At 36.2% G+C, this 22,294-nt stretch overlaps 4 protein-coding genes and 1 long non-coding RNA gene across 9 annotated transcripts; 2 read left to right on the forward strand and 3 right to left on the reverse strand.

The window, feature by feature from the left end:
- The first annotated feature begins 42 nt into the window (after positions 1-42).
- On the forward strand, positions 43-8,971 carry LOC105686436 (zinc finger protein Xfin-like). Its single transcript, XM_012401266.3, has 4 exons — positions 43-369; positions 1,288-1,431; positions 1,524-1,625; positions 1,893-8,971. The coding sequence occupies exons 1-4, from the start codon at positions 193-195 to the stop codon at positions 5,601-5,603; spliced, it is 4,134 nt and encodes a 1,377-aa protein (XP_012256689.2). The 5' UTR covers positions 43-192; the 3' UTR covers positions 5,604-8,971.
- On the reverse strand, positions 8,047-9,565 carry LOC125500339. Its single transcript, XR_007277669.1, has 3 exons — positions 9,036-9,565; positions 8,620-8,729; positions 8,047-8,248 (listed from the first exon to the last, which is right to left on the reverse strand). It is a non-coding gene; the product is annotated as an uncharacterized LOC125500339 (long non-coding RNA).
- A 1,491-nt stretch (positions 9,566-11,056) lies between these two features.
- On the reverse strand, positions 11,057-14,812 carry LOC105686439 (probable serine hydrolase). Of its 3 annotated transcripts, none has more exons than XM_012401273.3 (5): positions 14,671-14,812; positions 14,332-14,376; positions 12,860-13,095; positions 12,049-12,396; positions 11,057-11,957 (listed from the first exon to the last, which is right to left on the reverse strand). In XM_012401273.3, exons 1-5 carry the CDS (start codon positions 14,717-14,719, stop codon positions 11,706-11,708), a joined length of 930 nt encoding a protein of 309 aa, XP_012256696.1. In that variant the 5' UTR covers positions 14,720-14,812; the 3' UTR covers positions 11,057-11,705. The 3 variants fall into 3 exon arrangements, with proteins under 3 accessions (XP_012256696.1, XP_012256694.2, XP_048508861.1); XM_012401271.3 differs by lacking the exon at positions 12,860-13,095 and adding an exon at positions 13,821-14,056; XM_048652904.1 differs by lacking the exons at positions 14,332-14,376; positions 14,671-14,812 and adding an exon at positions 13,821-13,957.
- Positions 14,813-15,574: 762 nt separating this feature from the next.
- Positions 15,575-17,208, forward strand: LOC105686438 (AH receptor-interacting protein). Its single transcript, XM_012401270.3, has 6 exons — positions 15,575-15,709; positions 15,790-15,969; positions 16,045-16,213; positions 16,289-16,475; positions 16,541-16,683; positions 16,756-17,208. The coding sequence occupies exons 1-6, from the start codon at positions 15,632-15,634 to the stop codon at positions 16,959-16,961; spliced, it is 963 nt and encodes a 320-aa protein (XP_012256693.1). The 5' UTR covers positions 15,575-15,631; the 3' UTR covers positions 16,962-17,208.
- On the reverse strand, positions 16,948-22,030 carry LOC105686437 (DNA ligase 1). Of its 3 annotated transcripts, XM_048652903.1 has the most exons (17): positions 21,890-22,030; positions 21,515-21,823; positions 21,348-21,407; positions 21,045-21,170; positions 20,604-20,961; positions 20,310-20,508; positions 20,092-20,230; positions 19,839-20,011; positions 19,499-19,722; positions 19,286-19,414; positions 19,074-19,213; positions 18,791-18,992; positions 18,486-18,692; positions 18,204-18,420; positions 17,890-18,125; positions 17,582-17,779; positions 16,948-17,488 (listed from the first exon to the last, which is right to left on the reverse strand). In XM_048652903.1, exons 2-17 carry the CDS (start codon positions 21,532-21,534, stop codon positions 17,315-17,317), a joined length of 2,802 nt encoding a protein of 933 aa, XP_048508860.1. In that variant the 5' UTR covers positions 21,535-21,823; positions 21,890-22,030; the 3' UTR covers positions 16,948-17,314. The 3 variants fall into 3 exon arrangements, with proteins under 3 accessions (XP_048508860.1, XP_012256692.2, XP_048508859.1); XM_012401269.3 differs by lacking the exon at positions 21,890-22,030 and having other exon boundaries at positions 21,045-21,131; positions 21,515-21,776; XM_048652902.1 differs by lacking the exons at positions 21,348-21,407; positions 21,515-21,823; positions 21,890-22,030 and having other exon boundaries at positions 21,045-21,339.
- Between the last annotated feature and the right edge of the window lie 264 nt (positions 22,031-22,294).

The raw sequence follows: 22,294 nt of genomic DNA on the forward strand, positions 1-22,294 counted from the left end.
TTTTCTTTTCACCCTCATACGCCCGATTATAGACAACTTGTGACTCCATTCCTGGACGTACCTAAATCCTAGGACCGGGTGGAACCGGACCTTCGATTGTTCCAATGGATTGTCCGAATGTCCATTCCTAAACAAAACGGTCGGGCCGTAACCTAGAGTATTAGGATGTGTCTTTTTATCTGAAAGCTTTTAATGCGAAATACCGTTGCAGTCTCCTGTTTCAAAATGGATGATGTGGTGTCAATACCGAACGTTGAAAATATCTGCAGACTCTGTTTGTCGCCGGACGATCCAAAGTCCTCAATTTTTGATGGAGATGATTCGTCGGTGCCGCTTTCCTGCAAGATTCAAGCCTGCTTAGCTATTCAGGTTTGTAGGCTCTCGTGACTTTTGTGTATTAAAAATTTCGGCGACTCATTCCTCGCCTCATTATTCAGTGATTTATACTTTTATCGGCGAAAATAGGACGGCGGTATCACTAAACTTCAAGGTTATGTTTCTTCTTGACTGAAACTGCATAGTGTTATTCCTTCTCGAAAAATACAGTACGATCTGTCTAGCTGAATACCCAGAACGTCATAGAAATATATAGCTCCATCTTCTTAGCATTTTTGAGCCTTAATCTGTTACAAAAAAATTGAGAGCATATTTATCCCTTGTTCATAATAAAGTTGACCACTCTATAAAACACATAGCTTACTGTGATTAGAAAAATTAAACAGTAGGCATGATCTCTACTTTTTCAGATTTGCCTCAATTAACGATATAGAATATGCTGATTGACTTCGGTTATTTGATGACTAATGCTTCAAAGATATACATATGTGTCTTTCACTCAATTGCATTTTGTACTTGTGTTATTCAGCTTGTACTTGTACACATTTTGCTGAACTTGCAGCAAGTAAGAGAAGTTATGACAGGATTCATTTATTCTGAATAATCCTTAATGATGATGGTAACCATTACAGTGAATCTTGTTGTTATCCAAACTAAAATCTGTGAACTAGTTGCAATTTACGAAAAGGAATTGATAAATGCAGGAAACAACTAAGATATCAGTGACTTTGTGTACTAATTATAATCACTCGATTAAATGCAACAAATTATATTGTCACAAGATAAATTTGTCATTCAATTCTCCAAGTTTTAAGATAACTGAAGAATAGTTGGCAGGTCTTTATATCATTGCAAATTGAAAGTGAGTTGTACGTAGAATCAGTTGCAGATTTTCTGCTTCACGTATAAATGATGCATATTTAGGGATACTGACAATAAATTTCATTGCAGATCTCATCTACCGATAAATTATCGACGCTTATATGCCGACGATGCATAACAAATGTAAACCAATGGCATAGTTACAGAGAATCTTGCCTTAAAGCTCAAGACAAACTCCAACAGTGGCAGATGCAGCAGATGCCCATTCATACGGTAATGGCTTCCTTTACCTATGACCCATGAACTGTATCTAACATAAACAATGATTGTTCGATCATAAATGTAAAATTTATGTTGCTCTACAGGGACTAACCATAAAACAAGAGCCAATTGATCTAGATTTTGAAACAGATCAGATAGAAACCATAACAGATCCACTTGATATGACTCATGATGAGCAAAATGAAGTAAGTGGATCAAGAATAATAATAATTATTCAAGTTCCTGTAATACAATTATTTACATACATTCTAATAAATCCAATCTCTAAATATCGGACGTAACTATGACAAACTAACTTTTAGCACGTCCCATTAACAAAAGATAATTATCTGCTGATACTTCATAGACGCAGATAATTATCTATGGCATTATTTTATGATGGCAAATTGATCAAACGTACTGAATTCCCCCCGCCAAATATAAGTGTAAATTTTTTTATTATTTTCAACAAGAACGATGGTGTATGGGCTCTGCATATTACCAACGAGCAATCAGTCCAATCTGAGAAGGAAATGGAAAAACAGACAAAAAGTGAAGTCGCTTGCAGAAGAAGAACCAGGAGCTTTGGTATGCCAATATCTCCGCCAACTATGCCGCAGGAATCTGAAAGAAACACAACAGTCTCAAAACCCTACTGTACAATAGAAGTTAAAGATGAACCATTACAAGAAGATGAATATGATTCTAATATAGAAATTGAATCTGTAACGGGTGGTGAAATTTTGCCCAACCCTGTGGCTGCGATATGTCCTACCGAAGATAGAGTTATGGAAGCTGATTCTACGCAGAGGTCAAACTCTGTGACTTTCAAAACTAAGAAAAAAGTGAAAAGAGGACCTCATACGCATTTGCGGAACAAACACCAGTTCAGAAAAAAATGTGTTTTCTGTCAAATAAATCTTCACTCCAAATATTCTTACGGAAAACACATGGAGAGGTTTCATACTCCTCTCCCTGAGTCCGAACAAATCGATAACAAGGCAAACTTGAAGTTGGCCATCAAACAGAAGGCTCAAAGTACAAAGTCTCAATCGGCAGCATTTCAAGATGAACACAGATTTTTCACGAATAATCTCCAAGAGGAGAATAGTGCCGATGAATTGACGAGCTGCAACAAAGATGGCGATGAAGAAATGATCGAGGATGTAGAAGATGAAATCAATAAAATGGACAGGAATTCAGAGACCCCCCTGTCCCAAGTCCAGCAAAATATCATCGGTCAACTGAAAACATACTCTTGTTATTCTTGCAAACAAGTTTTTCCTGATCGAAGAACTACCTTAAATCATCTCAGACAGCATTTACCAGACCTACGCCCATTCACCTGTGTGGCTTGTCTTACACAATTCTCAGATCGTTTGATTTACAAAAATCACTGTTATACTTCTTTTGAGTGCGCCATGAAGATAGCTATAGTTGAGCCAAAGTCTGGTTTAGAGAAATATTTCACTTGTAATATGTGCTCCAAGTCTGTGGCTAATAGACAAGAATTGTTGAACCATCTCACCTCGCAACATTCTGACGACCAACTCGCCAATGAAACACCATCATCCTCTAACCAAACTCCGGCAAAGATGTTGAGAAAAGACCCTACGTCGACACCTGCTCCTCTGAATTGGTCACACTTACATTTACCTGGTCCTTATGTAAATGGGAATCCCGCATTTAATCTTCCGTGTAGTTTATGCGGAATGATTTATAAACATAAACGAAATTTGTTGGATCATCAAACAATTTGTAGCCAACGTCCTGCAAGTGAACGAACCAGTTATGCTTGTGTACATTGCAGGATGACTTTTCTTCTATTCAGAAAGTATACCAGCCATTTGTATAGCGTACACAGTACAAGTGAAATTACCTGTTCACTTTGTCGTAAAAAATTCAATACGCCAACTGATTTTTTGGTTCATCATAAAAAAAATCATCCGCTTGAAGGCGGACAAGTTGACGGGGAAAGAGCTTCGGTTAACCAGGAAAATTCCCTGAAAGAGTGGAACGATTATGAGGAGGAGTTACATACGAATGAGTCGAGAAGTAGCAGGCAAAAGTACAGCTGTGCATTATGTGGTCAAGAGTTTCCAACTAGAACAGAACTAGGGGAGCACAGGAATCTGCATTTAAAAGTTAAAATATATTCGTGTGTCATTTGTCGTAGTATGTTCAGTAGCGCTGGGGCTCTAGAAGTTCACATGAAAGACCATGGTATTGAGGATCCCGCCGAACAAAGTGCTCATACTTCTTATGTGGAATACGAAGGGGCGGAAGACACCAAAGATATCGCTCTATTGGACAATTCACGCGACTCGAATTCTGAGTCCGGTGAAACATGTAACATTTGTAACAAGAGTTTCACAAGTTCTGCCAACCGGAAGAGACACATTGCAAACGTTCACAAGAACAGTAAAAACCGTCGAAAATGCACCGAATGCAGAAGAGTATTTACAAAGAAGAATGCGTTCGAATATCACGTCAGAACTGAACACAAGCATCCATCCACCTCCTCGATAACTTGCCCGATGTGTCCTCAAACATTCACGACTAGAAGAAATTTGAATTTGCATTACGAAACTACTCACATAAATCAAGTCGATGCGTTGCATGAATGCGACATATGCGGAAAACAGTTCAAGGAAGATTTGTCTCTGAAAATTCACAGGGGGTGGCACACGCGAAAGACTCATAGATTGATCAGTGATGTCAAAGGTCTGAACAAGTCCCTACCCATACTACAGTCACAGGATATTTTTAACGACTCTACAGTATCCGTACCGAAACCTGCAAGAGCTAGAAAATCGTTTCCAAACTCGCCACCGTCGAAACCAAAACCTCAGTTACAGTGTCAAGTTTGCGACGACAAGTTCATTGACGTTGGTGATTTGAGAAAACACCTTTGGGATGTTCATTGCTCTCGCAATAAAAACGAAAAAAATTATACAACAAGCGATCTGCAGTGCGAATTGTGTACTCATACGTTACCCGATAAACCCAGTTTGGAGAGACACTTGGAATGGCATGTGGAAAATCCTATATTGAGCGACTCTAAGAACGGTGTTAAGAGAAAGAGATATTACACGCCGAGAGACCTAAGAACCTACCCCTGCGAAATATGCGGTAACTTTTATACGTCTCGAAGAAGTTTATTGAGGCATCAAAAGCTACACAAAGTTAGTACCACTGCTGCTACACGGTTTCAAGCCACGGTAAAAAAACCGCTGGCTAATCAGTTCCCATGCAATGTTTGCAACAAGATATTCGACACTTCGATCAAACTTCGCAAGCATAGACTCTACCACCTTGTAAATTCCGCAGAAAACAAGCGTGATTCGATTGTTGAAAAACCGGAATTCCAGTGCAACCTCTGCTCCAAATATCATACTTCCAAAATAGATCTGCAGCTTCATTCGGCAAAGAATTGCCCCTATCGGTCCCAAGAAACATCAGGTCCTCGTATCAAACGTCGCAAAATCATATCGACTGTAGAAAGCAATGCCCCTGTTCATTTTGAGCAGCCAAAACCTGTACCTGTATCTTCAAAATCAAATTTCAACCTCTCCGTTGGCTGGCGTATGAAAAAGATGTGGAATTGCAGCCTTTGTCTAAAATCATTTCTTGGAAGGAGCACTTTGTACAAGCATCAAATGTCTGTTCACGGAAAAGATGCATTTCGTCGGGCAGCATTGCTTGCAAAAAAGAAGTCAGTTTCTAAACCCCTTCCGTCGTTGGAGTCTAGCCGTTTTCCATGCACTGTATGCACCAAGGATTTTCCTACCGCTTTGAGCCTGAAGCTTCATATGTCATCACTTCACAAAGATTCAAAACCAAAAAGCTGCAACATTTGTGGTAAAACTTTCAGCAGCAACGTGGGCATAAGAAATCATATGCAGACACACTCTACCAGTACTTACAGTTGCAACCTATGCCAACGATTATTCCGTACGCGTCAAGCTGTTTACATGCACGTTAGGCGTCAGCATCCAGATGAATATCTAATAATGGAAGACGAAAAAAGTCAGTTATGTTCCGAAATAATTTCCAAACCTGAAATTCCCATTCCTAAAACTAACGTGCAGACATGTTTTCGTTGTGAGTATTGTGATAAGAGCTTTGACACTAACAAGGGGTTGAGAGTTCATGTTAAGAAAAGTCATTCCATGCATAACTAGTCTTAACATTCAGAAATCTATAATTCTCTTTTGTTCCACTAGCATGGAACATTATGAGCACTTTTGATTTATTTCTACATCTTCGATAAAAAGATCTCTATTTCCAATCCTTTGTGCTTCTCCACACATCTCTTCTTTTTTCTTACAATTAGTTCTTATTACGTTCAGTAAGTTCACTATCCACCAATTCACTTTCTTGATGAAAAATTGGATTGTTGTACAGACTCCCACAGTTATTATTAGCATCGTCATTATCATCACCATCATCATCATCGTTGATATTATTTTTATTATTACTATTATCATCATTATTAATCCAATTAGTTAATGACATTTTATCTAAGCAGTTGTCTATGTAACATCGATGCAATCATGTGACGTCTATAGTATATTATTTAAAAAAGAGATTCAACATAAATTTTTCTATATGTGACAAGATATTTACCCTATTTCTTAGTTTTATTTGTTAGCTCTGGTATCTACGTTACAATTTTACATTAGTTCCAATGTTTACGATGAACTGATTTATTGTTATCTGATTATATCAAGCTATTAGTTTCATCCACCGTGTATTGTTTAGATATGAAAAAAAAAATTCAAGATTCATAAGCAAGGTCACTGGTATTTGAATATCATTGGCATACATACAATGAATTGCAAAATACTGGCTTAATATACGAAAAATATCCTTTGCCGTGATATTTGGGTTTAATGAGAGCGGATTTCAACAGCCGGATGAAAAGTAACGCCGCGATTGTTTTTTCAAAGAAAATAATCATCTTTTCAATTAATTTTTTTATGCGGATGTGAGTGAAATTGCGAATGACGATGATATTTTTGTTTTCCTAATTTTTAATTTTCATTATCATTATTATTCTACACATATAAAATTAGTTGTATAATGTATGTAAATACATACGTAGACGGTATACTTTGTTAAGATGTCTAATATAAATAAATTTAAGTCGCCGTATTTTCTTAACGATTGTACAAAAATTGAATACGGTAATTATCGATGTAAGTAATCGCAGGCAAACGCGATGAGAGCCAGAATAACTATTGATAGAACGATATAGGAAAAAACGAAAAACTGACAAAAAAATAAATAAATCTAATAAAGTATACAAAAATAAAACATTTTATTTACAATTGGTCCTATAAAAATAAAAATAAGCCTGGTCCCAAATATATACAAAAATTAATACCACGTTTTTTTAATTCAATTATACTTACGGTATTAATTTTGACAACGGGAATATATCTAGATATATCACCAAAAGTATAGTCTTATCTGAGCTTTCAGCACAGATTTTATTTCATAAAGGGCGTACAGTTTTTCCCCTCCCTTCTTGCATACCCGTAAACGTGGATGGAGAGTCCATTATAATAATAAAGTATAATGTATTGTATACATAAATGTAAAATATTAAAAATATTAATGCCACCAACAACAACAACAAAAACAATAATAATAATAATAACGATAACGATAATGATAATGATACTAATAATGAAAGATGACCTATACGATACTCCTGTAACTGGATTGTATTTGATAATCTTCATTAATTCTACCCCATCAAATAATTTTGTCAGTTGGATTATATCAATCCATCATTTAGCCGGCCAAACGTTACTTTAAATTCGAGAGGTGGGTGCAATATCACGTGTGTCAATATGTTACTTGTCATGAGACATTAAAGAAGTATATACCCAGGTGTTGCAATGTCAAATTTTAATAAGCACAAAAAAATGTTTGTACGCATAGTAATGTATATGAATTAAAAAAGACGCGTTAATTTTGTTAAATTCTCCACAGGTTTTATAACAAAAAATTTGAAAAAGGAATAACTGTGTAGGTGTAGTCATTTTAAATTTTATAAATTTAAAATAAATGCGAGTATAATGATGTCATTCCACAGGTAAAATTGTCTTGAACTGTTGGAGACATTATCGATTTTGTTACCATCGCAACAATGTTTAGAAACAAATGTGTTTAAATTTGTATAAAAGATTCGCTAAACGGAAGTACGTACGTAGCGGTGCCAAATATCTCTTTGAGTAGAAATGAATTAACTCATCGTCAGTTAAATACAATATTTTATCAAAAATTCTGACGCTATGTATTCTCAAGACGCAAACGTTCGTGATATTCTCGAAGATTATATAAAAGAGGAAAGGGAATTGGAGAATAAAATCAAACAATCGTAATGTTTTGTAAATAATATTATACCTAGATAACTGTATGGTGCTTTTTGTTCATCACCCGATAAGAAATTCGATTAAGCCTTTAAATAAATAATTTTACGTGTCCTATTATGCAGCGCGAATAGCCGGTTGGAAATCAAGCGAGATGAAGAGAAGAAAAACATTTCCGGGTGTTCGAAACCCGAAATTGTTTCAGCAAGGGAATCGGAACTCCGCAACCAAATATTTTTGAAGGTAAATTATCATTCTGAGTTTATTACGTGAGCATGTATTTTACCATGATATTATAACGCCATAGGACCTGGAACGTGCTAAAGCCAGACTTCGCACAATTGCTTCGTTCACACCAACTGATCAGGAGCTTCGTGTCCTCGCTGGGGCTTATCGCGGCCTACTTGAAAATGTGGCACAAAGTCATCAATCATAGCTTCAAGTTTCTGTGAAAAAAAGAAAGAAAAGAACGAAAAAATTGCACGAAATACACTTTTAACGAACATTTTTGATTACTGCATCATATGACGAGGGAATTTGAATCGTCCAAAGCTTCACGAAACTGAAAATATAATCCTTGGTGCAGGCGGATGAGAAAATAAAAACTATTTTTTTTTTTCATATACTTCGAGATCTCCGTAGTTTTGTTCTCCGGATATTAGACCCCGTTGATAATCATTTCCTCACGTTGTAAAAAATATCATTTTAATGTTGGCCTAATAACTCGAGCCGAACGAACAAACTTTCAAATTTAAGTTTGTTGATCGTTGGGATCGATGCATTAGATCAACGAGATTAAGTTGTAACGGTAGCAAACCTTTTTCGTAAAAAATCAACCCCTAGCAAAAGCACGCCAATAAGTAGCACCACGTATACTCGGTTGCGAACCACAAGGCGCCAAGGTTGACCGGACAAGATTTATTTCTACTGCAAAAAACGGAAACAAAATCGTTAAACGTATTTTCAACCCCATTACTTGTCATGACTACGTCAAGAAAACTACTTGAAAACTTGAACGAACGTAACTCCAGTTTTCGCAGACAATCCGTACATGATTGTGCATTTTGAATTATAACTAAAGCCAGCCGACAGTTATCCGCATAATATTATTTTTAAGTCAGTAATTGTTACAAAACAATTCCTTGCCTCGAATAAATTACGTAACAATATTCGTTTATTTTACTATTTATAATCATAAGGGTACTTTTTTAAAGAATATTTTATCAAACTTACCTGCTAAAAAGCGATACCGATACTTGATCTTCGGTGCCGATCCTTAAAAATAGCCGTTTACGATCATCATCTTTGTTTAAGAGGGCCGCAGCAACCGCTTTGGCGTGGCCACCACAGTCTCGTGTCTTCAGCTAACTAAAGCTCTTCCACCTGTCCAAATGATATACGTATATTCCTGTTGAGTTTCCACGTGTTATGCCACGCTATCGTCGCAATAATTATCCACGTTTAGCTAGGTACTTGCAGTTGTCGTCAACGCTCGCGTCAACGTAAACTCAATTGATAGGAACCAATATCAACGAGTTTCCAGAAGTATACTGGGTCATACAGAGCTATTAAATTGCAAAGCTAATGTTATACGAATGTCGAGTCAAGAGTATTAATAAAATAATGTAAGACGATTTAACAACTTCTCCCTAGGCAAAAATCACAGGATCGATTGCTTGAACATCTTCGTAAATTTGAACCACGAGACGATAGCTCAATTTTATCAGGTGGAACAAGGTTCCAGTTTGATATTATAGGAAGAAGTCTTCAATTCAGAATCGTAATATTCCAAAAAAGGAGAAATTCGTCAGTCAATTTTTCGACATTGAACAGAACGTGTACCAAGATGTTATTTGAAATTTTCAACCAATTCAAATTCTAAAATTTTGTATTTATTCTTAATTTCTTGTTAATAACTTCAGCCACATCAGACAGGACACAAATTCATTGAATTGGATTTCTTCTTGTTCTTTTTTTTAATAATTTCAGGCAACTACGAATGTTACTCATTTCTATGTAATTTATAATGTACAAGTTACTCCCGGCCAACTTGCATCGAATGAGATCTTTTAAGCAATAATTTTCAGTTTCTTTTTTTTACAAATTCTATTTGGTTTAGTGGTGAGTCTGTATTCAGACCAAAGGCAAACCACGTCAGCTGGATAAATAATAATGCAATAATATATCTCGTTATCGGAGAATTTATATTAAAAAATACGTATGCAGGAAGAGTAAAAAGAGAAAAGGAAACACTTGAATAAATACCACGGTCGCCCAAAATCCATTGTGGAAATATTCAGGCTCGTTATACCCAACATCCGATCTCACCTTTCTATACACGGGTTTATTACGTTTATACTGAGGAAAAACTTCGAAACTGTGTATGAAATTTATATACTCATTTGGAAATTGGATATCTACTGGATTTCGAATTTCCTTTGTTACGAATAAATGTTTGAAGCTACGTCGGTAAAACGATGCTATGGTAAAATAAATGAACGAAAAATGGAAAAATGTGATAATAATATTATGGGCAGTTATAAGACAGATAATGTACAAGTTATCGCGGTTTCGAGGCAATCCCTATCGTCTTTGTGGTTGCATAAACAAACCGGTATTCCTTTTTACCTGCGCCAAACTCCCATTATTGCATACGTTCTTATCATTTTTATATTGTTACCGAGTGAAAGCCAACCTTCTGAAGTCCTATCAGACATGTACTCTTTTCAATTGTATTACATACCGAATTCTTTTAGCTTCACATATTGCCATAGTTAATCAAACTTCTGTATGAAATTGATTATGAATAATTAGTTAATTAATGTTGAGAATTATCTCAATTTTCCAAATACACATAATCCCCAATATCAGACATTGGCTTTTCTCGCAGAGTGACAGGATAGATTTTCCAAATTTCTGGAAATGATACATTATAATGATTGCCCGTGACTGATATATAGCGAGCCACCAATCAAAAACTGGAATGAGTTATGGTGTGTAATTATTTCACAAAACTTGATAGAACCGAAGATCTTATCCCATCACTATTAAAGTGTTAAAAATTCTTCCTATTCCCCTAAGCATTCGACTCCATCCAGAACGAGTACTGAGCCCAAATAGCCACTAAGATATTTAGGGCATAAGTGAATCATCATTAATTTGCATTGCAAATTGTCACTCGACAAAAAATTAACGAATGTGTACAAACTTTGCAGTTTTCATCACACCTGGTAACACTATAAATAACTAGTTGATTTTCAGTCGATGGAGGCTTCATTTTATTCAATAACATTTATGACGAATGATATGGTACTAGCTTTTTTCGTCTGTGGTGGAAAAATATTTTCAATATGTCTATTAACTCAACCAATATTAACAGAAGTATTTCTCAAGAGAATTCTATCACCAATGAGTTGGATTTTCAAGTCTTTAGTTTGTTCAATATTTAATTTCTGTGATGCAATCTGTTAAAATTCAAGTAAAATTACGGAACAGTTTAACCCCATGGTCAACGGTTGATAATTTCAGTTCTACACATACTTTCAGCTGAAGTCTATCGAAGTAATTTCGATCAATTATACATAGTTTTTTTGTTCACCTCGGCAAAAGGATATCTACATTTTTCACTACAATCACCCAGAGCATCTAAATGAAGTTCACCTTGGAACGAATTGAATTAATGTTGTATGAGTAAAGTTTAGGTTTCATTATTGAGTACTGCTATTTGTCACACTTTCTTCAGTTCAACATTACCTAACAAATTATTCATCCGTCAAAGAAGATGACTTCTCTTACAGCGGTCAAAAAATAAAAAGAACTCGAGGGTTTTTAAGTGATCTGCGCACGGTTACATATTTTCAATAAATTTATGAAAAATATTGCAGTACCTAAACGTCTCCTTCATTAGTCTTCTATGAAGTCGACAATTATACCGATTATTCTCTCAGGATTGTTCAGATGGACATGATGAGTTCCTTCTACTTCGTGGTATTCGAATCTCCTGGCACCTCCTTTAATGACGTCCAAAACCTTATGGTAATTCTCAGGTTTGTCAAATTTCATTCCAGGAACCGCACGGATATTTAAGTAGGCGCAACGAATTTTAGCGGCATAGGCCAATGCCAAGTCGATGGATATCATGCCTAGTAATGCAACCTGAAACGGAAAACAACATAAATGATCGTGCTAACAAAGTACTTGTTGAATTTTCATCGCAATAATCTATAGATAATTCAAATATATTTACCTTGAGCCTAGCATCTCGAGAGAAGTAGAACTGCTTTCCAGTCGGTGCTGGCTGCATACCTCGCTTCATTAAAATCTCTGCACTTTCTCGGGTGATGGAACCATCGTATGCATCAAAGACAATATCGATCATTTCTTCATGTTTGTAACATGGCATACTATCAAGTGGCAGGTTTTCATACTTGAGATATTTATCAATATTTTCACCAGTGGCGCTGGCAATTTTTTCAACGTTTCTCACGCAAGGACTGGCTATATCCAAACTAATTAGGAATTCCACTTCTTCCGGGAATGAAGCTGCATAGAGAAAGGATATTGCACCTCCGAGAGAATGTCCCAACAACTTCACCTAGGCCAAAAAGTTTCCATTTCGAACCTGTATTGTAAACTAGCATGCCGAAGAACATAGATTCTCATACAGCAGAGCTCAAGAACCAAATATTGTATGGCAACGAAAATGTAATGCATAAAATTATGTTAATTACCAATACAACTAATTCTGACAATTTTGTGATAATTATGAGGGGTTATTGTTAAGATCAAGTAATAGCCTTTGTCAATAATCGAGAAAGCTTTATAACTAGCAAAACATGTGAGTTCTAAAAATTCATGCACCAAGTAACAAGATGCTGTTATTAATGTTAATAGCTGTTTAGTAATTTGGTGATCGATGAAGAATCTGGTCAACCAGGTGGCGAATGATTTGATGGCCATTTTCATGCAGTGACAAGATTATTGAAAATATCTATGATCTTTATGATGCGAAAACTAGTATTTTTGAGGTGGAGAGTTACTAAAGACAATTTTCTAACCTTGGTCCATTTGAAATATTTAATGATTCTACGAAGCAACATGAGACCGTCGAAATGAACGTAATACGACTGGCCCTTTGGATAGTGGGAAGACAAGCCATGCCCTGGCATATCCAAGCACAGAACGGAAAGATGGGGCGGCATGAGAGGCATCAACTTGTCAAAAGTGCCTGCATTATCTTGACGACCGTGCAAAGCCAATATTGGCTGGATCTCTTTAGGACCCCACCATTTACCTGTAGGTAATTCACATATTAATTTTACAGAATATTGCGTTTTTAATATGGATAAAATCATCTGGTTTCTATTCGGTATTATGTGCTTGTTTTTGTAATCATTGTGTTAGTACAAACTGGATCACAACTGATCTCGATCTTTGAAAAATATTACTGGGAAAAATGTTAATGAATCAAGTAGTAAATTGTCAACACAAATTTGGTTCAGTAATCAGCCATTGCAAGTATTCTTTACCACGCAAGGAATCATTAGATAATTATGGATATTTGTTGAAAAATATGGTGTAAAGAAACTACCACTACAACCTATGCAGTATATCTATATTTTTTACAACTGTCAATCGATCTTTGAGTATCGAGATACTATTTGTCCCCATGCTTCATTGTACTATGGCCACCAAATACCCCTAATTTCAGCACTCTTTGTTCAAGCAGACATTTTACATAATACGGACGTTGAACGCTGACTTATTAATTACATATGAAGCCAATGAATTGCGGTAATCACAAAACAATGGGCGATTCTATTGTTGGAATCTATGCCGAAAGCTCACAGGCTATTACTTGAATACATAATCAGATTAATGAACAGTTCAATTCAGTTACTCTTATTTGTAAGTCCACCAACACTTTACCAACTGTTACCTAAGTTTCACTGGCAATAGAGACAAGTAATGAAAAAGCAAGAAAAATCTTTGCATGGCTCATTCTCAGGAGCATCTAACCTTGTCCCAATTGTAATGTTTAACGATTCTACGTAGGAGGATAACCCCATCCCAAAATACGTAGTAGAATTGTCCATCGGGATGATGAGAGGAATATCCATGACCTGGCAGATCTATGCATAGAATTGCTGTATGCTTTGATAATAACGGAGCCAGAGTATCAAAGGAACCCAGATTATCCTGCCAGCCATGTATTGCTACTATAGGCTGTACATCCTTAGGGCCCCAAAGTTTTCCTAAATATATCATGAACTGTTTGATAATGCTGTTATCAGCCTGCCATTAAAAATACTCTTACATCTGGAACTTGGAAAGTTAAGGGATGGATTTCTTGATGAGAAGAGAATCCACTGCAGCTAGGATGAGGATGTCATACGGATAATAAAATCTTGGTGAGCATTGATCTCCCATTTGCCCAACCGATGATTATCACATCAGCAGTATAGTTTTCAAGAGGAAATTTTGACAAAACAATGGTTTTGAAAATTTGAAGTCTGAAATAACAGCTTACCACATACGATACCCCATGGAACAGGAATCTGAATATTTTCTGCATCTGTAATAGAAAATAAATTTCTAATAATCGAACATAAATAGATGTTGATGATACATTTAGTGCTTGAATAAAATCTAAAACTATATACGAAGCAAAGTTAGAAGGAAATAACCCAAAATAATTATAGTTCGCACAGATAATATGAAAGCTACAAATGGTTTGTTGATTTTCTGACAAAGAGATCCCCAACTGAGGACAAAATCCGTTTCAAAAAAGAAAAATACAATTACGGTTGTGCGGTCAAAATTAAATCATATACCACAGCATTTCACGAGCTGCCAAGGAAAGACGTACCTCTGATTCCGTGCCCATTGATGTTATCCATTGAACTCATTTTGGACATTAGTTTCGTTCGACTGATCAGATTATTTGCCTAATGTCCAGCAGTTCGTTGCCCGACAATGGAATTAACCCTCACTCTCTTTTTACGGCTGGACAAATCGTCGTTACAAAATAATGCTTGTCATGCAGTAAGTTATAATTAATCAGAATTCAATATGTTAATGTTACTTGGGTGACTGAAAACTTGACAGTAGAATTATGGCACTGAAATTTTATCAATGCTGGTTATGTCACTGAAAACGCATGCCACAATATTTGTCTCGGTAAATTTCCTGCCCGCTCACAAGAGCTATTTTTCCTTGGTAATTCCACACAACTTTATCCGGTTCAAGGTTACATGTCTCATGTCATTCATTAATACTGTTCTAACAGATTTCAAAGATCTCACAGTGAAGTATCGTCACGAATGCTTATTGGTTATTGTCAATCGTTTATCGAAAAAATTCCGGTCTGCTACGTACTCCAAAACAACTTAACAAATTTTCACCAAAAGTGACAAGGATTTTAGTCAGAATCTCAACAAATTGGTTTTTACGAACATAAGTTTATCTTTCGTCCTATTTCAGTAACAATTCAATGCATTCTTGGACCAAAATAACAGTGAACCATAAAGAAAAGTACTGAGTTTGATGCATCTCTGTGGTCAACAGCTGACAGAAGCAGACGATAAGCGCATAGCTGTCACAAGATAGGTATTTACGGTATTTACTGGTATATTTACCTGTAACGGCACCCTGGTTTTACGAAGAGACCTGGAATCAACTCAAATTTTTATGATCGACGAGAAAAACATTTCTAACCTTTAGTAACCAAATCAAACTTCTTGCTTGAAAATAAATTGGAATCAAACAATAGACCCTCTACATGTATCATTGACACTTGTTGGTTTCAAAATAGTCAACAACACCCAACAATGGAAAATAAAGAATTTATACAGAAAACTATATTGCACACTGGCACCAAATTCGTGAACTTCACACCTGGAACAAAAGTTAGTAACGATTAATTGTGTTTCAAGTAATATTGTGGAGATTAGATGAGACTGATCAGTTGACTTTAAATGGATTTCAGGTTCGTTTTCACTATAGAACGACTAGATGCGACGACGCAAGAACTATAATTGATGATAGCAGAACCACGGGAGAACCAATGGAGTTGGTGTTAGGCAAAAAATTTAAACTGGAAGTCTGGGAAGTGATTTTACAAAAAATGGCTTTGAACGAAGTTGCACGCTTTCGAATTGACAAAAGCGTAAGTGTATTGTCCTAAAAAGTGGAAGTTATATTCAGTTTCATTTGAGAAAAATTCTTTTGTTGTCATGTGCAGCTGGTCACCCCATACCCATTTGTGGCAAAAACGTTACGTGAAGTTGGAAAGCCACGTTCAGAAAAGCGTAATCATCATTGCTGTGGGGTAACGCTGCAGAATGAAGGCATCGGATATGATGACTTGAATTATCTAATAAAAAATCCACAGGATTTGGAATTTACCATTGGTATGAAAATATAATCTTAGCCAGGTTTATTCGTGCAATAAATTAAGCAAACCTTCATCAAGTTCTGTTCAACAGAATTATTGGAGGTCGTATCTCCCGCTGATTATGAAAAAGAAACTTGGCAAATGACAGAGGATGAGAAACTGAAGAACATACCAAGCCTGCGAGAGAAGGGTAACATTCTATTCAAAGAGAAAAAATATAAGGCTGCATCAGATACGTATGCAACAGCCATTGGAATGTTGGAACAGTTAATGCTAAAGTGAGAATCTCTTATAACGCTACTAAAAAAGTGAATCTTCCAAAATTTACTTTAATTATTTTAAGGGAAAAACCAAATGATGAGGAATGGTTAGATCTACAGAAAATGAAAGTTCCGCTTCTCCTAAATTTCGCACAGTGTAAATTATTGAATAACGAATATTATGCTGTGATTGAACATTGTACTACGGTGCTTAAAAGTGAACCAGGTTAGTGATCTTAATAAAAACGACAACAAAGGCAATGGAAAGGTGCTATAAAAATTGCATTTTTTCCACTAGATAACGTGAAAGCACTTTATCGGCGAGGTAAAGCGCATATAGGCGCATGGAATGAAAAAGAAGCCAAAGAAGATCTGGAACGCGTAGCTGAATTAGATCCAAGTTTACGTACGGTCGTAGATAAGGAATTAAATAATTTTCAGGTAGCGATTAGAGAAAAAGAGAAATCGGAAAAAAACAAACTTTCACAAATATTCGCCCAATGATTTATGTAATACGTATCAGGTCTATATCCAATAATTTCCATTCAGTACAAATGTGAAGGAGTTTGATTACCATGGAAATCATGAAAATCTCTGTTGATTTGAATCCATAGTAAGTATGTTGTAAATAATATTTAACTGTCATTACTAATACCGAGTACATTGTTCACCATTTCTACATGATGATGATGATGATGATGATGACGATGATGCACTAAAGAAATAAAATAAAATAGATGCTACTCATGAATATTGTGTACGTACAATGACCAAAGGTATAACATCTTGTTTAAATGACATAATAATCCAACCTTAACTCCATCGGTGGGACTATGACGCAACAAAAATATGAGTACCTAATAAAAGTCTTCTTCCGTAACCTTATTTTTACTAGTTTGATTTTTTATGTGTTCTTGATTGTTGTACATTTCTGCAACTTGTTGAGCAGAAGTTGCATCTTCGCAATTTTTGTCTTCACGTATTCTAATAAATCGTGGAAAGCGTAAAGATATACCTTTTTCCGGATCAACCTGTAGAATATAGCCGAAACAGATTTAAATTTTCTCGTAGTTTGGAGTGAAATGAACTTAATACCGTGAACTTTATAACTTATCATGACTCACAATGCCGGAGGCTGCTCTGTACACAGGCGACAGGGAGAGATCGGCACATTTAATTTCCCAAACTTGGGTAGCGTCAAACCAGTGATCAGGTTCTTGACTTCCATCGTGTCGGTAATATGCTTTAGGTTCAGGGATAATGTGTTGCTTTAAATATTCTGTGTGCTGTTGCAGAGCTTCATCACTGAAGCCAGTGCCAATCTACGACAAGTCATAATCATTATCTATGCACATAACTGTTATCGCCTATATGAACTGAGACACCAGATCTAAGATGATAGCTTTTCAGCATTACTTAAATTGCAATATACCTTGCAAATACTCTGATACTCTTCATTATCTTGGTCATAACAAGCCAGTAAAAATCCCCCATAAGTTCCAGTTCTTTTGCCTCTTCCAATATAGCCACCGATGACCACTACATCCAGGGTATCACCAGCTCCTTCCAGATAATCCTTTTTCAATTTCAACCAGTTTCGAGATCGTTTTGCAATCTCATACGTTGCATCTTGCTCCAAAGTTTTTACCATTAAACCCTCACAGTTTCCTATTGTATACCATATGAGAAGAGGTATCGTAATACAGTGGACTCTAGTTAAGTACCAAAGGAAATGACATTTCTTACCTTTAACGGACTCCTCCAGAAAGACTTGGACCTCTTCCATTGTGGATGTATCTAAACTTGTAGCGAATTGCCATTCTCCTTCAACTTCTTTAAAATTTTCTTTCAACAGTTGCCTCCGTTTTATGAATGGTTCTTTCACCAATGCCTCTCCGTTCAAATAGAGTAGGTCAAACATGAATATACATACTTGAACTTTGATGTCAGCTTCGTTTGCATCCTGCAATCAAAAACAAAAGTTCACGTCCCACTGATCTCGAATATCCATCAGCTGATGTAACTTACCTTTCGTTTTCTGGTACTCAGTACTTGGAACGGAAGAATTCGCCTTTCATTTCGATCCCAAGCAACAGCTTCACAGTCCAAGACACAGCTTTTAACATTATCGGAACGTGTATTGACCAGCCTTCCGATGACATCTGGATATTTGCTCGTGTTGTTTTCTTGATTCCTACTGTATATCGATACGTCGTTATTTTCAGCTATATGTATCTGGAAATCGAGGATTAAAATGATCATGTATTATCAACGGAAGTTTCAGTTCAGTAACAATTTTACAGATAATAAATTATATACTGTTCAATACAGACCTGTGCCCTTTCTCCGTCATACTTCCACTCGCAAGTAAATTTCAATCCGTCAAATCGTGTCAGGACTTCCTGAACACCTTTTGTCGGGTGCGCCAGCATGGGTTTTAGTGGAATACCAGGAGAAAGCTTACATTTAACAGGCAAAGCTTCTAGCCCATCTTTCAATAGAACGGGAATGATCAAATCATAATTTGGACACTCGCTGTAATAAACATGATAAGATGAAAAATTTAAGGATTGGGGGAAGTGCATTAATTCAGTTATACATATCTAATATATTTACCAATACGTAGTTTTGAGAATCAAGGCCTTCTCATCATAGTCTCGTTTGAACTTATCAGCGGATATTTTCTCACTATAATTTAAAATTTTTGGAGGGTAATCTTGATCAGGCGGAGTCATAGTGCAAGCCAAAGCAATCGCCTAAAAATCATAAAACGGAACAATAATAACACATTCTCTTATACCGGATGAAGCTGCTTTTTTTGAACTTACCTGTAAAACTGATTGCTCGGCCAGACCTATCCTAAGCTTTCCAGCCAAAGAACGTATGAAGTAACGTGCTTCAGAAAATCGACAAGCAACGAAAAGAGATTGAATTTTATCCACCTTCTTGCCCATGGACTATGAAAAAAAAAAATAATCGAGTAATAAAATGAAAAAAAAATTTCTTAATATTTATCATGAAGTTGAAAATACTTCACTCACAGCCTGTCCAGTCATCTGCGCAATTTCTTTCAGTTTAATGAATACGTTTGCAACAGTCAAAGGTCCTGGTTGGAACATCATTCGTTGATTCGAACGACTTTCTTCAGCAACGATTCCTAAATCTCCAACTTTCTGTGCATCTGATTTTATCTGTGCAATTGTCCTTCCGGTGCACTGTGCAATCGCCCTCATTAACGTGGTTTCAGCTATTCCCAACTCAATACCTATCGATTCGAAGTTAATGATGTACAATGTGCGTTGTGCATTATATTGTACAACGATGATTTAATGATACCAGAGAAAATTTTCACCCAATGCAGGATTTTCCTAAAACCTTTACCTTCATACGCTGGGCTTAATTGGTTGAGGCAGAGATAAACACTTGCAAGTAAGTCTTCGGGGCTTAGAACAATGACAGATCGAAGGTAATTTGAAAGAATCTCAATCATCTTTAACCTGGCACTGGTGTTTTCAATCACTTCTAGGGTACGAGCTAATGCAATGTACGGCACTCTAAAAATATAAAATTAGTTTTTCACTTTAGGAATCACTGTACAAATACCTCCGAAACTACAATGAAAACTGTTTCATACTTTTCGTTCCGCTTCCAACAAGCATCGTCTATTGGATGGTACTTCGGAAGGCTTGGATCGTAAGGGTGAGCCGATGTTTTACCCTTGCCACTGCTAGATTTGTTAACTTCTCCTTTTGGATCTGTCTTTTGCTTGGAGGCTGCAAGGCAAAGATTTCATTAGATGATCGGAAGATTGCATAAAAATAATTACAAAGCCTCACAGTGAACCATGCTTACTAAAAAAGCTATGAATATTTTTAGGAGACTTTTTAGTCATTGGCGGACTATTTAGGTTTTCTGTTTTAGAACTCTTATCTAATTCTTCCGCAGAATCTTGGTCGGCTGAAACAGCTTTCTCATCTTCGGTATACCTCTCTTTTTTAACAGGACTAGCCACAGATGCTTTTTTATCCTGCTTTACTGGACTATCTGGGAGCTGAAATTGATTGAACAATCAGGAATCGGGTAATTGTACAACTATCTAGGTGAGTCTCAGATCTTAATTAATTTCAGCAAACGGTGAAACTTTACTTTTAAATGAATGTCGTCATCGCTAGAATCGTCGACGATTATTCTGGATCTTTTTTTAGAGGCTTTTTTGCTTTTAGAAATATCATCATTTTGTTCAGTGGTTCTACTTTTTGGGGAAGCCTTCTGAATGCCTTCTTCTTTTACTGTGGGTGTGTTTTCCTTTTCTTTTTCAGAATTTGCTGCGTCAAGTGGATCAACCGCACGATCTTTTCTACCTATCTTTTTTGGAGTAGGTGAGATTTTTTTTTTATTTTGATCTAGTTGTTTTGCAATTTTTGTAGCACATTTAGATGAGATTTGCGAGGGAGATGAAGATGCAACGCCATTATTTGTGCCAGTCTTCTTTACAGGTGGAGATCTGAAAAACACGAGGGTTTTAGGGTTAATTAAAAGTAGGATAGACATTAACCGAAAAGAAATTTGATAATGCGTGGGACTTACGTGATAGATCCATTGCTGCAGGCACTTTGATTTCGTTTTCTCTTTCCATTGGACGGAGTCGCTTCTTCATCCTTCTTTCTCGATGTACTATTACCAATATGCAACCAATTGAAGGAACACGATACACTGTTATTGTTTATCAATCGTGCTAATGATAATATTCTTGGCTCGTAAAACAAAGTTCCAGATTTAGAAATAGTGTTAATTATTCTGAGCCTAATCATATTTTTTCTTTTTTCTAGCGATTGTTTTTTTTGGTTTTCGAAAAATATTTTTACGTGTTTTTATCATATTAAAGCATACCTTGGCTGGGGTTGTTCCTCATTCTTATCAGTCTTTGGAACAAGTTTGGTGAAAAATGACCTGAATTAAAATAATTAAATTAATCAGGGTATTGACTGGACGTTTAATGGCACATGTTCGTTCACATTAAATATTTTTTCGATCGTTCAATTTAATCATTTACTCACGTTATAGACTTTTGCGCCATTTTCCCGCGGTTTTAATCCTAACCTACCCGGAACTTTGACGCACAGAGCGCTCGCCTGGGTCAGCTTGAGAATCGATCGACATCGATTATAGCAGAAAATTTTCAGTGATGATTACATAACATTGTGATCAGCAAAGGAATAAAAATGTTCGGCAAAATGTTGGGCTCGTGTTGCAGGTAATGTTTGCAGGTTTTTCGATTAATTTCATTGCGAACCTTATCTCATTTTTTACACAAGGTAGTTGTACCAGCGGTAGCAAGAGTAAAGTATCGCAGATCGTCGGCTTATCTGAAAATAAACCGGATAATGGTACGAAATGGGTGTTGATTGAAATCAAAATGCATGTAATCATACTCATTGTTTGGTATTATTTTATTCTTCCGATAACTCCAAACCTGAAGTCTTATCTCACACCATTTGAATCAGTGTCACGCCCATCCTGGTCACTGATCTACGACCAGGATAATACCGTTTGATCAATTACAGTTTGAAAAAAACTAAAATAATAAAGCCGCTTGAAGAATTCCTTCGGCAACACCCGCGAGATTTAAAATAGGATTTTTTGCGGTCAATGACTGCTGACTGCATTGAAAACAAAGAAACGTATTAATAATTGACGAGAATGTTCATCGCGGCGTCGGTGTCGAGTGATGAAGTTTGAATATAAATAGCTCGTTCTCTTTGTAGCAAATAATGTATTACATTTTACCACCTTACTTCCTTTATTACTTATCTAGTTTTATTGCTGGTAACGTTGGC

This window comes from Athalia rosae, chromosome 3 (genome assembly GCF_917208135.1).
Source record: "Athalia rosae chromosome 3, iyAthRosa1.1, whole genome shotgun sequence".
In the NCBI taxonomy this organism is placed as follows: domain Eukaryota; kingdom Metazoa; phylum Arthropoda; class Insecta; order Hymenoptera; family Athaliidae; genus Athalia; species Athalia rosae.